Source organism: Echeneis naucrates, chromosome 24, assembly GCF_900963305.1.
Source record: "Echeneis naucrates chromosome 24, fEcheNa1.1, whole genome shotgun sequence".
In the NCBI taxonomy this organism is placed as follows: Eukaryota; Metazoa; Chordata; class Actinopteri; order Carangiformes; family Echeneidae; genus Echeneis; species Echeneis naucrates.
In genome coordinates this window covers 2,336,192-2,350,209 of record NC_042534.1, presented here as the reverse complement: position 1 = coordinate 2,350,209, position 14,018 = coordinate 2,336,192, and the positions used below count along the sequence as shown (strand labels likewise).

The 14,018-nt window shown below is 42.0% G+C and overlaps 1 protein-coding gene across 1 annotated transcript in view; it reads right to left on the bottom strand.

The window, feature by feature from the left end:
• Positions 1 to 14,018, bottom strand: part of man1a1 (mannosidase, alpha, class 1A, member 1) — a 98,624-nt gene that overhangs the window by 62,087 nt on the left and 22,519 nt on the right. Inside the window, exon 2 of the mRNA XM_029496920.1 lies at positions 9,248 to 9,344. Coding sequence (XP_029352780.1) covers positions 9,248 to 9,344 — 97 coding nt within the window. The remainder of the gene's footprint in view (positions 1 to 9,247; positions 9,345 to 14,018) is intronic.

Here is a 14,018-nt window from a genome sequence, read left to right as displayed (position 1 = left end):
CTGTCCACTGCATATTTTCACTTCAGCTCACTGGAGTTCATCTTTTCTTTCGTTGTTTTTAATTTCGGAGCTGGCTTCCTCTCCCAGCATGACTCACAGAGTCCTCCAGCTGAAGTGGATACCATTAAAAAGACCCGACTGAAAAACACCCCAGAGAAATGTCATAACATTACAGGGTCTACTGCACTTTTGGTTTTTGGCTTAAAGCTGGATGTGATTCTTTGCCCTGCAACAGGCGGCTCTTGAATGGTAACAACCTCAGCAGCCACATGAAAAACAGCAACAGTCAAGTGCTGCTGCTCAGCTGTTTAGTGGTAACTAATGCAGAGTCCAATTTAAAGCATCAGCCTTTACAAGCTTCCTACATTTTCAAACTGTCAACTGGTCTTTGTTCATCTCTAACACCTTTTAAACAGTAAAATCTCCTTCATGCTTCTGTTCACCCAAAGACACCCACTGTACCAAATGTTTTACTTCTTTGACACTTAGAACTTTGAGACTTATATCTAAGTTTGCGCATATATATGTTGATCTCCGTCATCAGAAAATGAATTTGTCGACACAAAAATTATGCAAAACCGAAAACAAACAGAAAAATGTGGCATCAGGACCAACTGGTGGGGCAATTTTAAGGCCTCAAGTTTGTAGATTCTTTTTGGAAACCAGAAGGAATGATACGGAAATGTTAGGAAACTTTAGGAAACATAAGGAAAACGAAGTCGGACCATTTTCCAACATGAACTGAGTTTTCTATAAAACCAATGGAGTCTCCATGTGAATACAGTTTAAAGGCCCCGTAGTCTTCTGCCATTTTCACACACATGAACATTTGTTGTATGATAAGAATTATGTCCCTTTTAAGCTTAATTAATTAAGCTGCTTCTTCCTCCTGTTCTTTGAACAGCCCCTCTCCCCCCGTCAGCTTTTAATAGGCCAACCACAATAACAGGAGAACTGCAGGAAGCAGCATAGTGTCAAAATCAGTCGTATTGTTTGTTCTCATCTCCACTGGAAATAAAGGCCATGTTGAAATCAAGGACAAATCCAGCTAAAGCAGTGTTTGAGCCAGCTGGGACACATTTGATGGTATATTAGAGCACTGTTAAACAGACATCTGTGGCTGATTTAACACAAAAACCCAACTCAGTTTCTGTCAGAAAGCGGAGTGCTCGGTTTACACTCCACACTCCCAAAAAATTGACCACTGTGCCTCTTAATAGAGCAGACATGGATTAGTCGGGAAGCAAAACTGCTTCCAAAAGAGGTAAAGCCTGAAGGATCGCCAGCTGGGGGCTGACCTCTGGTCTAGGCGGCCACGGTTCAGCGATCACTGTGGTGCCTTAAATGTTTTCATTTTCAGAGGGATGCAATATTTGCTTAAGAGAAATTTGAAGGTCAGCTGTAAAAGCAAAGGAAGAGGCTTCAGTTGTGCTTTTATTCAGTGCGGGTATTATTACAGTAAAGTGAAGTGATACTGCAGCATCACTTCAGGGGACAAGGGGCAGAAAAGCCATTGAGAGGTCTGGCATGGAGGAAAGGCCACAGGAGACAGGAGGAAAAACAACATGAAGAAAAGAAACCATCACAAAAACCTGGCAGCATCCGCAGCAGAGCTTGCCATTCATCCAGAAGCCCTTTAAAACACTGCAGGCAGAGCTGGGCAGATAACCCCATCTGCAAAGGCCCGTGTGTCCCAGGAGACACACAGGCCTTTTGCTTCTTCACACCGCCTATAGCTACTGATCCATCCACCTGTCCTGCAAATAGCCCGAGTCTTTGCAGGCTGTCAAAGCACAACATGAATTAGGTAAAGCCAAGTAGCAAAGGGAGGGATGCTGCCAAAAAAAAAAAAGTAAAGAAATCTTAAATCCCATGTGATTTTTATCGTCTCATCCAACACAAACTAGATGAGAAAAGATCAGCCCAAACCTCGAGGCAGCACACTGCTGACAAATTGTGTTTGTGTTGCTGGCAAAGCTGCGAAAAAATCTACGACTGCTGCACGATGGGACTGATGAACCGGCTTGATGAATTGGTCACACACCACGTTGCTTTATTTAATCTTTTTTTTTTTCATAAGTGGTTTCAGCCATTTTTTTGTTGTCTCATCTCAGTTCCTGTCAAGGTTTCACTCATTGGTTTGGTGGTTTGTCTAGCTGACGTGTGTTTTATTTATTTATTTTAAAGCAAACCCCTTTGGTTATGTCTGAATGTCTCAGGAGCAAGTTCTAGTTTTTTCGATCTACAGATAAAGAACATGAATTGATTTACTGTAGATAATAATTAGCTCAATGAAAATGATTTCTGATAATGTATATTCATATCATACACATATCATAATCAATTCTGTATTTATGAGCATTGAATTAACTGAAATACAATTTAAAATCAAAACATGGCCAAGTTCAACATCACAGTGACAGGATCTGCAGTTGAAATGTGTTGAATTGTTGTTTTTTGTGCGCAGCACTGGCATTGTGGTGCTGCAGAGACGCCCAGACATACAGTAACATATTTGTCTGTTAAAACTTCATTGTCATTATTTTTTCATATCTCTTCTGAAAAAGAACACATTGCTGTTTTTTTTTTTTTGTATACGATGCAGTGTTGTTATTTACTTTTGTCGTTGCGTGTCATGTGTTGCCATGTGTGACTTCTGTGCTGAGTGATCAGTGCTGCTGGGATCAGCTCCATGTGACTGTTTTTATTTTTGCTAGAGTCAGATTTATGAGTTGTCTTTAGAGGGTTTCTCATTTTTTTTAGCCTAAAGACCAACAAGACAGATGGCAGCTTAGATCCCCCCCCCACCCACACACACACACAGACACACAGACACACAACACAAACATAAATCCACAAGACACACTTACAGAAAAGGTACAAAAAACAATGTTCCCAGCCCAGGTCACACTGGGCGAGACAGCAAACAAGCTCAAAATTCAGCCCTCTTGGCTTTGCTTGCAACAGGAGACATCAGTAGTGACCTTAAATGTGTTGTGTCCCAGTGAAGTGTGTTTATTTTAGGCAGAAAAACACACACATGGGCACCCCATGGGGAGGTGTTTTTTGGAGGTGGGGGGGGGGGGTTGGTTCAACACACGACCGCCTGCCCATGTTGGCTGTGGGCTGAGAGCGGGAAGCGAGCCGAGCCCGAACCTTTAGTCTGTTTGGCTGTTGTGAAGTGCAGCCAGTGAACTGTCAGCGGTGTCAACAATTAAAGAGAGGACGGGAGAGGAAACCACACACACACACACACACACACAACAAAGGGGTCAGTGCTGCACACTCCAAAACTCAGATGCCAGAAAAATCTGAATGATATTTCTTCTTGGAGCAGACGTGGCAGAGCAGCAGACCTTTAAAACTGAAGCTGCTGTGACCAACATGGAGGGGAGGTTAATGACTACAGTTACATAAATATGAATGAATATTACACATTTATGTTTTTAACAAAAGTTCTGATTATATTTTTAATCAAATATCTTACAACGGTTTGCAATTAAAAAATTTGGTGGCTGGTGAAAACCTGAAACTACGTGTTCTACATTTACATCTCATTCGGCAGGTGCTGTTATCCGGAGCACTCACAGCGGATTAAGTACCAACTCCTAGCATTCACTATGAAATCCAATTACAAACTTGGAAAATGCATTCTTGCTCAACCAAATTTGATAAGTAAGTTAATTTCTTTACAGTCTAAATAATTATTTACATCACTGGCAACAAACCCACTTTGACAGTGAACTCATGATGACATCATACTATTGTTTGATCTGAAATGTCACGAATTTCCACAGAGCTTGTTGGTAAAAAGTCCACTCTGAGTTTGTTCCCATTTGTTCAGCTGAAATCCATTTCCATGAGTAATGCATTTGTTGATTTCAGGGCAGTGCGTTATCAAAAGCGCTCTGTTTGCTGCGGACTGTGGACTCCACAGAGGCTCCGTCTCCGTACAAACTGCACCTCTGGCTCATCGGCTGATAATGGGCCCGAGATGAAATTAAATTCCATAATGGCGAGCAGCAGCCAGGGTACAGCTTAAGGCTGCGCTGACAACTCACTGGCACCGAGCTCCAAATGAGTTCCTGATGTTCTGAAGAAACTTAACAAGGTAATAATTCATCTTCCAGGGGTAAACGGACACGTTCACCAGTTTGGCCACAGAGCTGGTGGGAGAAGCCATCCAAGCTTTGTAGTGATAGAAGCTCAAAAGGACAGTTCATGTTGGAGTCAGACAGTTACAGGTCTGCCTAACAAGAAGAAAGTCTAAATAATTCAAACTGTTCCTCAAACTTTAAATATTACAGATAGAACAAAGACATTTTTGGAGACTTCAATCGGACAATTTCACCTCCACCAGATTCTCTCCTAACATCTGTTTTCATCAGGTTTCTGGCCTTTCCTTGACGCCTGCACAGCACGGTCAGTTGGCAGATCTACGACGTCACAGCAGGATTTGATCTGCTTTTGATTTGGAAAAAGAAAGATGTACCTGCTCTTCTGGGCGAGTCTCAACAGCACTGCGTTGGTTAGAGACAGCTGGGCTGACTGCTCAAAGACGGAGAGAGGAAGTAGAGAGGACGGGGAGGAGATGGATGCCACCATCGCCTCTAGCTGTGTTTAATTTTAGCAAACTGGGTGAATCTACAGAAACTGGAGGGACAGGAAGCTGGTTTACTGCGGCTGTGATGTCTTCATTGACAAAATTTCATTCAAAGGCCTCAAAAGTGGGTGTTGCTCGGACACAAATGTTGTGGTTTTATTAGTTTGCGCAGATAATATATATGATTTTGGTCTCTTTCTTTATGAAACGAACATGCAGGATGAGGTAAAGAACCTCACACCATCAGCTGTTAGCTGTAAATGTCCTGCCACTGAGCAGCACTGCGATGTTACTGATATCCACAGTAAACAGTGCACAAGTTTATTGAATTAATAAATCAACTCTGCACAATCTTATCGACATTGCATCTGAAATGCCACAGTCACTCAGCCTCCACATAACGAGACAGATGATACGTGAGTCGCTCTGGATCCAATAACGAAGATGACTGAGACTGATGAAAAACTGCTTCAGCCTGCCGTTCATTTACCGACGCAACGTGTAATCCATGGGTGATTTCTGTAGAGCGCTTCATTTTATGTTTGTACTGCATCAAATACTTTAACACTGAGGCTTCAGGTAGTTCGAACATTTATCAATACGCACCAAACACTAAAGATCAACTCTCAGATTATGTTGTCAGTTCCTCAGAGCTTCCACAGAACAATGTGACTCCCTGGTGCAGGATTTATCACCTCATGGCTATGCTACATGAGTTCAAAAATTATTCAGGACAACTTAACACTTAGAAATAGATTTTCATGTAGAACCTTGTTTTTACCAGTAAAGACTAATTATACAGCAGAATGTGACTTCAGGGCCTTAAAATCTGGAAAATAAAGTCCCAGTGACTCACTTCAGGGATCAGTTGGTTGTCAACACACCAATAAACTGCTCTTTATGACCTTCTGCACTGACCTCTGATCAACAGAGCGACTGTCCTCCTCACCACTTTCCCTCCAACACTTTATTTAAATAAACGCATGACTGTCTTTGGAGCACAGTTGCTAATATAAAAGGAAAAACACAAAATTGGACACAGATTCTTAATACAAGATTTGGAGCAGACTGCATACGTCTCCTTTTTACTCAAGTGTTTGGGTTCAGAAAACATTTTTTATTTTTTTTTATTATATTGTTTGATAAAGCAAATCCAAATTATGGTTGGTGGTCTGCCAAAGTTGTTGGTTGAGAATATTAGTGGTGTTGCCTGCCAGAATTTTGGAAAGATATAAGGCTGCTGCTGAATTCCCGCCCTGGGAGAAGAACTAAGCTCAATGAGTGGCAGCGTTTCCATACATGGATAGAATATTTGTGGACATTTTATCCGCAATGAATGAAGTGCAGCCGGAGAAAAACTGCTCTGTTTCACAAGGATATAAAGAGAATGTTGAAGATGTAAGCTACGATTTATGGACTGAGATGTGTTTAGATTTGGACGGCTTACGTCTCTGCTAAAGATTCCAGGTGCGAACGTGGGAATGACTGTTACACTGTTTTTGCGTTTCGTGTTGAAGAACATGAAATCATCTTGTGGAATCTATTTTATGGTATCCATAAGGAAATAGATTGCTGGTCCTATGAACAAAACAAACTCTCCATGCAGTTATATGCACCCTAACCCTAACCCTCACTAAGCCTGTCTTTGTTGTGATATCACAAAGTTACGTAAGTTCTGATCACTCAGTTTCTGAATACAGAGTGTGAGCATTTCTCTGTGGACTCAGCTCTGACTCAACCTGATTTATCATCAAAAAAGACAGGGAAATCTCTCTCCATACAATATGGACTCCTTAAGAATTCATCAATGTATCAAACTGAAAAATTTCTGCAATTCCAAAGTTGAGAGTGTTCATTAATATTTCCCAGGCTACAGCGTGGAGGAGCTCCCACCAGTTTTCTGTCTTCTGTAAGAATCAAACTTTTCAAATCATCTTTTATTGTTATAACATAACAACAAATGTTGGTCTTTTGAAAAGCATAACTGCTAACAGATCTGGTAAAGCTTATCTCTCATGTCGTCTGTGGATAATTTGGAAAGAACATCCTGGAATAACTCACAACATTCAGATAGGTTTAAATTTTTTATGCTCCTGGGTGCTCTGAGGCAGCGGCCCAGGTTACTGTAGATCAGGGAAATAGCCTTCGGGTATGGAAAGCGGCTGTGTTGCATAATATTGTAAGTCCGGCTAATATTATGGCCATGCATCACGTTCTATAGGAGTTGAAGACGGCTCTGACAAGGCCCTGGGGCCAAGCTGTCTTATTTACTGATGGAAGCGGCTCTGCTGGAGCAGTCAACTAAAACCTATTTACTTTCTATAGCAGAGACATGAGGGATGGATGGAGCCGGGGAAACAGAAAGAAACACTGACACAGGGAGTTGAACGAGCTAATCTCACAATTAGTATTCACACAGCTGCTTTCCGCTCCCTTCCTACATTTACGTATGATAAATTCCAGTAATGAAACAGTGGATGGAATTTACACAAAGCTGATTGAATTCCCCCATTACACATAAGCAGGCAATCATTAAAAATGAGCCTGTAAATCTTCTCCACTGTATAACGAAATAGACTTAGTGGGGGTTTTGGCATTTTCCTCCCGTGAGGTTTCCAGGGTAAAGACTGAAGTTATACATTTCATCCTGGGAACTTCCCTGAAAATGTCATCTCAAAACTGTGAAGGACTTTTGACACATGCTATTATTTTCTCTCATCACGGTAAAAAATTTAATCTTGACACCAGTATTTTCTCATCTCACATCTCACTTTTAGTCAGCTTAAATTTAAGAAGTCTCTCAAAGAGACATTGATATTGACAGCCGGGTTAGCGAGTAAGTATCAGAAGAATCACTTCACTGCCCAAAATGTACAAAACAGCTCTAAAGGCATCGTAACTTCCTGCACATGGGTGCTAAAAGTGCAGCAGCCCTGTCATGTCTGAAATCTACAGCAACATATAACAGATAGGGATGAACACAATATAAAAAAAATAAATAAATAAATAAAATCTATCTAAAATCTATCTAAAAAAAACTATCCGTCAACACAAGCGCTGAAAACTCTGATGTGACAATAAAGATACAGAAAGGCTCAACATTATGAATTCAGCTCAGGGATCTGACGATTCAGGTTAAAACTTATCACTAATAATCAGTCAGTCACACGCCTGTTAGTGTTAGATATCTACTGAAAGAAAGATCCCTTATTTGAATAAATATTCAAGGTTATAGTCAACATATCTATCTGTATTAGCAGCCTAACCCAGAGCAATACTGACATCACATTGACAAGCACGTTTCTGCTGGACGTGTCAACCAGCAGCTTTTTACTGACATCAGAGCTATAAAATGGTTATTGGATTGTGTGTCACAGCTAATTAATCAACCGCTTTAAGTAGCCTTTTCAATTTTCAAGTTCATTCCACTCTGCTAACACATTTTTTTTGGAACCGCTGTGTTTTGTTACACAGGAGGAGGAAAAAATAAAATTAAATATGAATGATTTTTCCGCTGCCATCCGTGCTGACTCAGACCTGCACCTTTGCTCAGGAGGGCAGGAAAGAAACAACAAGAAAAACAAGGAGAGAGAAAGAAACACTTCAACACATGCGAGCCGGTTTTACTTCAGTGTCAGGAGAGTCGTCTTATCAGGAGTGGAGGCACAGATACCTCTTTCACAGCCGAATGCCATCTTATCTGTCCTGCGCTACAGTGAACTGTCACCTACACCACAACTGACACGCAAACACACACAAACAGTCATCAGGAGAGTTTCATCAGAGATGTTTAAAAAAAAAAAAAAAAAAAAAAAGATTCATGACGTGTGCAGAAGCTGAAGTAAGGCCCGCAGGTACAACACATTATTTTATTCAAAAGATGTTTATTTTTTATTTCAATTTGTGTTGCGGGAGTGGGACATCCTGAAAAAGTTGATTCAGGACAACCTTTTTAAATATGAACAAGTCAAACCTTGAGGAGTTTCATCTCCTGACTGCTTTCTTTTACTGCGATCTACAATTAGGAGAGAAGCCAACACACTGCAGATCAAGTGTGATGGCGGTATTACGGATTTAATGAGCTGTATTGTTTCTCTGGCACCGGAATACGTGCTGTGTTGACAGACGTGTGTGATCCTCTGGTGTTTAGCTTCATGTTTACTTCATCTCCAGCTTTTAAAGCCACAGTCAGACAATGTGTTGTGTGTGTTTGTGTGTGTGGATCTGAAAGGACTCCAGCGATAGATGGGTGACCGCCGTCATAAAGAAAGCATGCGTGAGCACATGAGTGTGTTATATTTCTCAGCAGGGCCCTGCAGTCTCCCAGCTGCACAAGAGGCAGACTGAGAATCACAGTTTTCAGAAAAGAGTCAATAAAGTGTGAAACAGAGACAAAGGAGAAGACAGCAAGACGCCCCACGTCACCACACTCATTAACAGCGCAGACACCAACAACTGGCAGGTCGCACAAACAGAATATAAATATATGATAAAGCTGACATTTAGAGTCATCCATAGATGGATGACTCCAACTGACGGCCAATTTGGCAGCTAATCTAAAGGCCAAGGCTGCTGGTGGCAGGGATGGGCGATCAATCCTGTGTGCTCGGCTCTGTGTGTGTGTGTGCATGGGCTCTCACTCACCGAATAGATTGCTGGAGTGGCCTTGCTTAGAGACGGGCCTGAGCTCATTGGAACCCCAGGCGAAGCGCCTGTAGCTGTCCCACGCATGCTTCATCATCTGACAGGGAGGAAGAGGAGGAGACAAACGGAAAGAGTTAAAAAGGAGAATCAACTTTGAGCTGCTACAGAAGAGAATCCAGTTTTTATAATGGTACTGTGTCAAAAAAACATTCTTCACTTTATTACATAATTACAGAGTTATTTTTAGATAGTTGATAAATATCCTTTAAACTGTGCAAATCTAGAGCAAAAAGAGACAATTCAAGCAGCAGTCTGAGAAATGGACCAACACTCAGACAATATGTATGTTTGAAAAGCTGCAATCACACATCCTGAATTATAAAGTTTGTTTTGAATCTTAAAGGTCTTCTCAATGGCTGCTCAAGGGGGGCGGGGCTCAGAGCAAGGGTGAGAGCAGTGACATCACAATGTCACAGAAGTCCTGACGGCTCATTTTAAGGCCCAGTTTGTGAATACAGACTGTGTACTTCACAGTATTAATACCGAGCCTTGAAGTTGCTTTAAATACCTTTAAATAATAATGTGATCAAATCGAGATAAGTCAAACCAAAAAAAAAAGCCCCTTCAGAATGTCTGTTGGCCAATTATGCTGCAGCTAAAAAGAAAAAGTCGAGTGAACGGGACCATTTTCTTCTGCCATCAAGTCCCCAGCAGGACCGGCTGAAGTTTCTACCTAATTTTAATGTGCTGTTGGCTGGAGGCTCCATGGCAGCGTGAAAACTAGTTTCTCATTTCAGTCTTAGATGTGGCTCCTCCTCCAGCTCTGCATGTGTCTGTCTTGCTAATCCAGGTTATGTAGCGTTGTCCCAGAGCTTTCTAAACCCTGCCTCTGGATTAGACACACTAAAACCCTTTATCCTCCACCTTCAGATGGAAAAATCTGTTCGCACACACTTCAATGTGCTACTACGCTGTAACCTATAGTGTATGTGGGCTGACTGCTTGCCACAAGCACCACAATCCCAGCTTTGTACACCTGAATATAGCACAGCACATACACAAGCATTCAGCAAAGTGATAGTGAAGTGAGAGCGCGGCCTACACAGCGCCTCCCCTCTCTCTGCACCGTCAGTGGAAACCTGTATGTGTGCGCACTGGTTTGCAGATATGTGTGTGTCGGTTACTTCTGTAACTGCGATGACTCACTCTCTGATAGTGTGTCTCTACAACAATTATCTGGGATAATTTGCAAGGTGGGTCCAAATGACCACAGCAGGCAGTAAACCAGCACAACCCCAGAAAGCAGTCAGTCACGTTAGGCAACAGATCCGTCAATCATCCAGCGCGCCAATTAGCAAGTCGGTTGAGCAGGAAACCAGCCAGGAAATGTAGGTCTCAGTGCTGCTCCACCGCCCAAACTGTGACAAAGCTGCTGCATACAGGTGCAGCAAGACAAGCTGAGGTGGGGTTGTATGAAAGATAAATGAGACCACATTACAACCAACACAAAAAGCCCATCAGCTCCAACATTAAAAAAAAAAATAAAATTTTTAATGAATCATAATGAATCAAAAAAAATCAGCTTGATTTTTTTTTTTTTTTAATCTCCCCTTTTGATTGATAATCTGCAGATTGTCCGTTTGGTTTAGTAAATGCCAGATTGACCTTTTCAGGCGTCTTTTTGTCCGGAAGGCGTTCTGTTTGTTATTGTAGAAGACAGAAAACAAACAGAGGTTTTTTAATTAAAAAAAACTAATTAACAATTTAATCGATTATCAAAGTAGGTGCTGATTAATTTTCTCAGTCAACTGCTTGTACCTTATCCACAGATTCATTTCATTGTTTTTGGTTAATTCTTTGGCAAATTGAGTTGATCCATTATGAGCTCAACATGATGTCTAAAACCTCAACGTCAAAACATTTTAGGAAGCTGGAGGATTGATACTGTTTGATCAAAGATTTTCACAATAATTAAAGCTGATGATCAGGTTTTTCTTGATTGGCTGCTCAGATTGACATCGTTTTCAGTCCAACAATTTGCCATGAACATCGGCAATGAGGTAATTTCTTCCTCCAGGCAGGAGGTGGAACACAAAAAAATATCTCATTACATCTCATAATGAGATATTTCTCTCACGATGCCGCTGCAGATCGTTCACTGGAATTATACAGCGATATTGATTTTGTATTGTTCAGAAGCAAACATGCAGGCCCATTCAGATGCTCAGTCATGACTGCAACCACTGTGCACGTACAGCTGTGATGCTCATTTACTCTCACAGCGAGCTTGACTGACAGCATCTCAAACAAAGATGGTCTTCGGTGGGTTACATCATGCGAGCTGAGGAGCCCCGTGCATGAATAGTCCGATTTGGTGTTTTTCACAGCACAACTGTCATTACACTCCTCTGAATTTGTGAACAGACTGCACTGTGGTGCACAGGAAGAGCGACAGAGCACACACATCACTTTCACACCGTGCACACTGTTTCCTCCATTTCAGTATTCACTGTTGGTTTAACCTTCTCTGGAAGGTAGACATTATTAAAAAACGCTTCATATTCACATGTTGCTTTTCAAGTACACACACTCACAAACACAGAACAAAAGCCACTTCGTTTGCATAACATCTCCCACACACATCAAAGGGACAGCCAGCAATAGCTCTCCTCCATTTAAACCTACTAATTACAGCTAGTGAGCCTGCTAATTACTGCTCCTATATGCATGTCACATTAAGAGATCTACCCAAATACTCCTGTTCCACTCAAAGCACTGCAATACTAAAGCTGGTCCAACATCTGCTTACACTGTAAAATGATTTAAACTGACTGATGAGAGTCAGCTGATCACAAACATCCAGCCAGTCTGATGTTACTCTAGTCTGCATACTGGACGGATATTCAGCGTGAAGAGGACAGGATGTTTACGTTAAATAAGAAACAAAGCTTACTTTGGTCAACAGTTTTACTTAAAGCACATCGAGGCTAACAGGCTGGCTCACATTAGTTACCCTCCGGCTTCGTGGGATTTTCTAACAGCTCGTATGCTTACTAACATAACGACTAAAAACATGTTATCAAAGCCAAGCTATCGTCTCTAGCCAGTTTGTGCGAGTTAAGATACAACTTTTCGGAATTGCTCGATATAATTGAAGACACGGGTGGTAATTTAGTGACCTGGTTCCAGTGAAGGATTTACTTAAGTGCCAATAGAAACACATTTGACAGCCAAACTGGCTGCTGTTCTGTAATTCGGTGTGTAAATGTAAACGTGGCTCAGGAAACAAAACATTCCTGTGTGTTACCTCTCATTGGATTTAATTCTCAGGATCACTGTGTGTTGACTCTAATTGGATTAACTGCTCGGGATTTTCTGGGCTGACCGTTGTTATTAGGATCTGGTGGCTGAGGCTATTTCAGACGTACAACAGCTCCATGCTAATTGGCTGTGTGTTTAAGGTGTAACGGGTTTCTAGGGCGCTGGCATGAGGTCCAATCTAACAGGGAAATCTTAAGTGTACGCACACCTGCTCTCAAGTGTCCACACACACACACACACACACACACACACACACACACACAGCCAAGAGATTATTTTCTCCAGAAAGGCTCTGTGAGAAGTGTTGACAATCACCCAGAGTGGAGAATCACCTCCTACTCTGCCGCTCTCCAATTCATTCTGTTGTCCCCCTTCTCCACGTCTCCTCTCCTATTGATCCGCTCCTGCCACTGAACTAATAACTGTGTTGTTCAGTGATGACACAAGCACGTGCACATCAGAACACACACATATGCACATAAAGGCAAAGCCGCCTTGTCCTCTCCTCTCTGCAACTTCGATGACAGCAGTAAAGTTAATGGAGGAGAAATTGCATTGCAGCATGCTAACATATGGCAGCAGGGAATAAAAAGACAAAACACAGACAAACAGAAAGCGATTCTTTGTTTTTTGGCGGGGGGGTCGGGGGAGGGGCACTTATGCAGATTAGAATTTGACCATTTTTTTTGAGTATGCAAGGAGTAAAATAAAAAAAACTGACGCATTACGTCCAGGTCAGCGCACTGAGCCCCGTCCTGGAACATGACGGCCCACCGGGATTTGTCCCAGCACACCGGATGGTCAGTCCAACTGTGCAGGGTTTTGTTGAACCTGAGTCCTGGTGTGTGCACCTCACCGCTGCAGGCAGAGTGGAAGATTGATAGAGAATACGAATCGATCTACCTTAATGAGAGCAAGATAAATCTTTCTCTCTTTCCCCTCATCTCCACGTCGTGTTTCTGGTTTGTTTTTTTTTTTTTGGGGCGGGGGTTCTCCTAACGAAGAGCCCTCTGCAGAGTCACACCAGTTGCAGCAGTGGCAACAGCAGAAACAAATGTATGCGTATTTTGGTTTCATGATGTAAACCATAATCATGCCTCAGCTTGATATTCCCTCCTGTGGCTCCTGTCTGTCCCCAGATTTGGCCTCCACAGTTCTTAAGGTGGTTATCTAACAAACTTCTGAGTACTCTGATGAACCAACGAAAACAGGAGTGCGTTTTAAGTTCAAATTTAAGTTTTATCTTCAAGAAAACAAACATTTCTTGCAGAAATGATCATTGAAGTCCACTTTAAGCGGATTTGCATCCATTTACAGGTTTTGAGCAGTGTTCATGCATGTGTGAAAAAGGCTGTATGAAACCTGACGTGGCTCCAGAGGGAGCTGTGAGAAAGAGGCGAGTCCTTTCCAAGCGTGTCAGGCTCTTTAACCGAGCGAACAGCATTTCTCT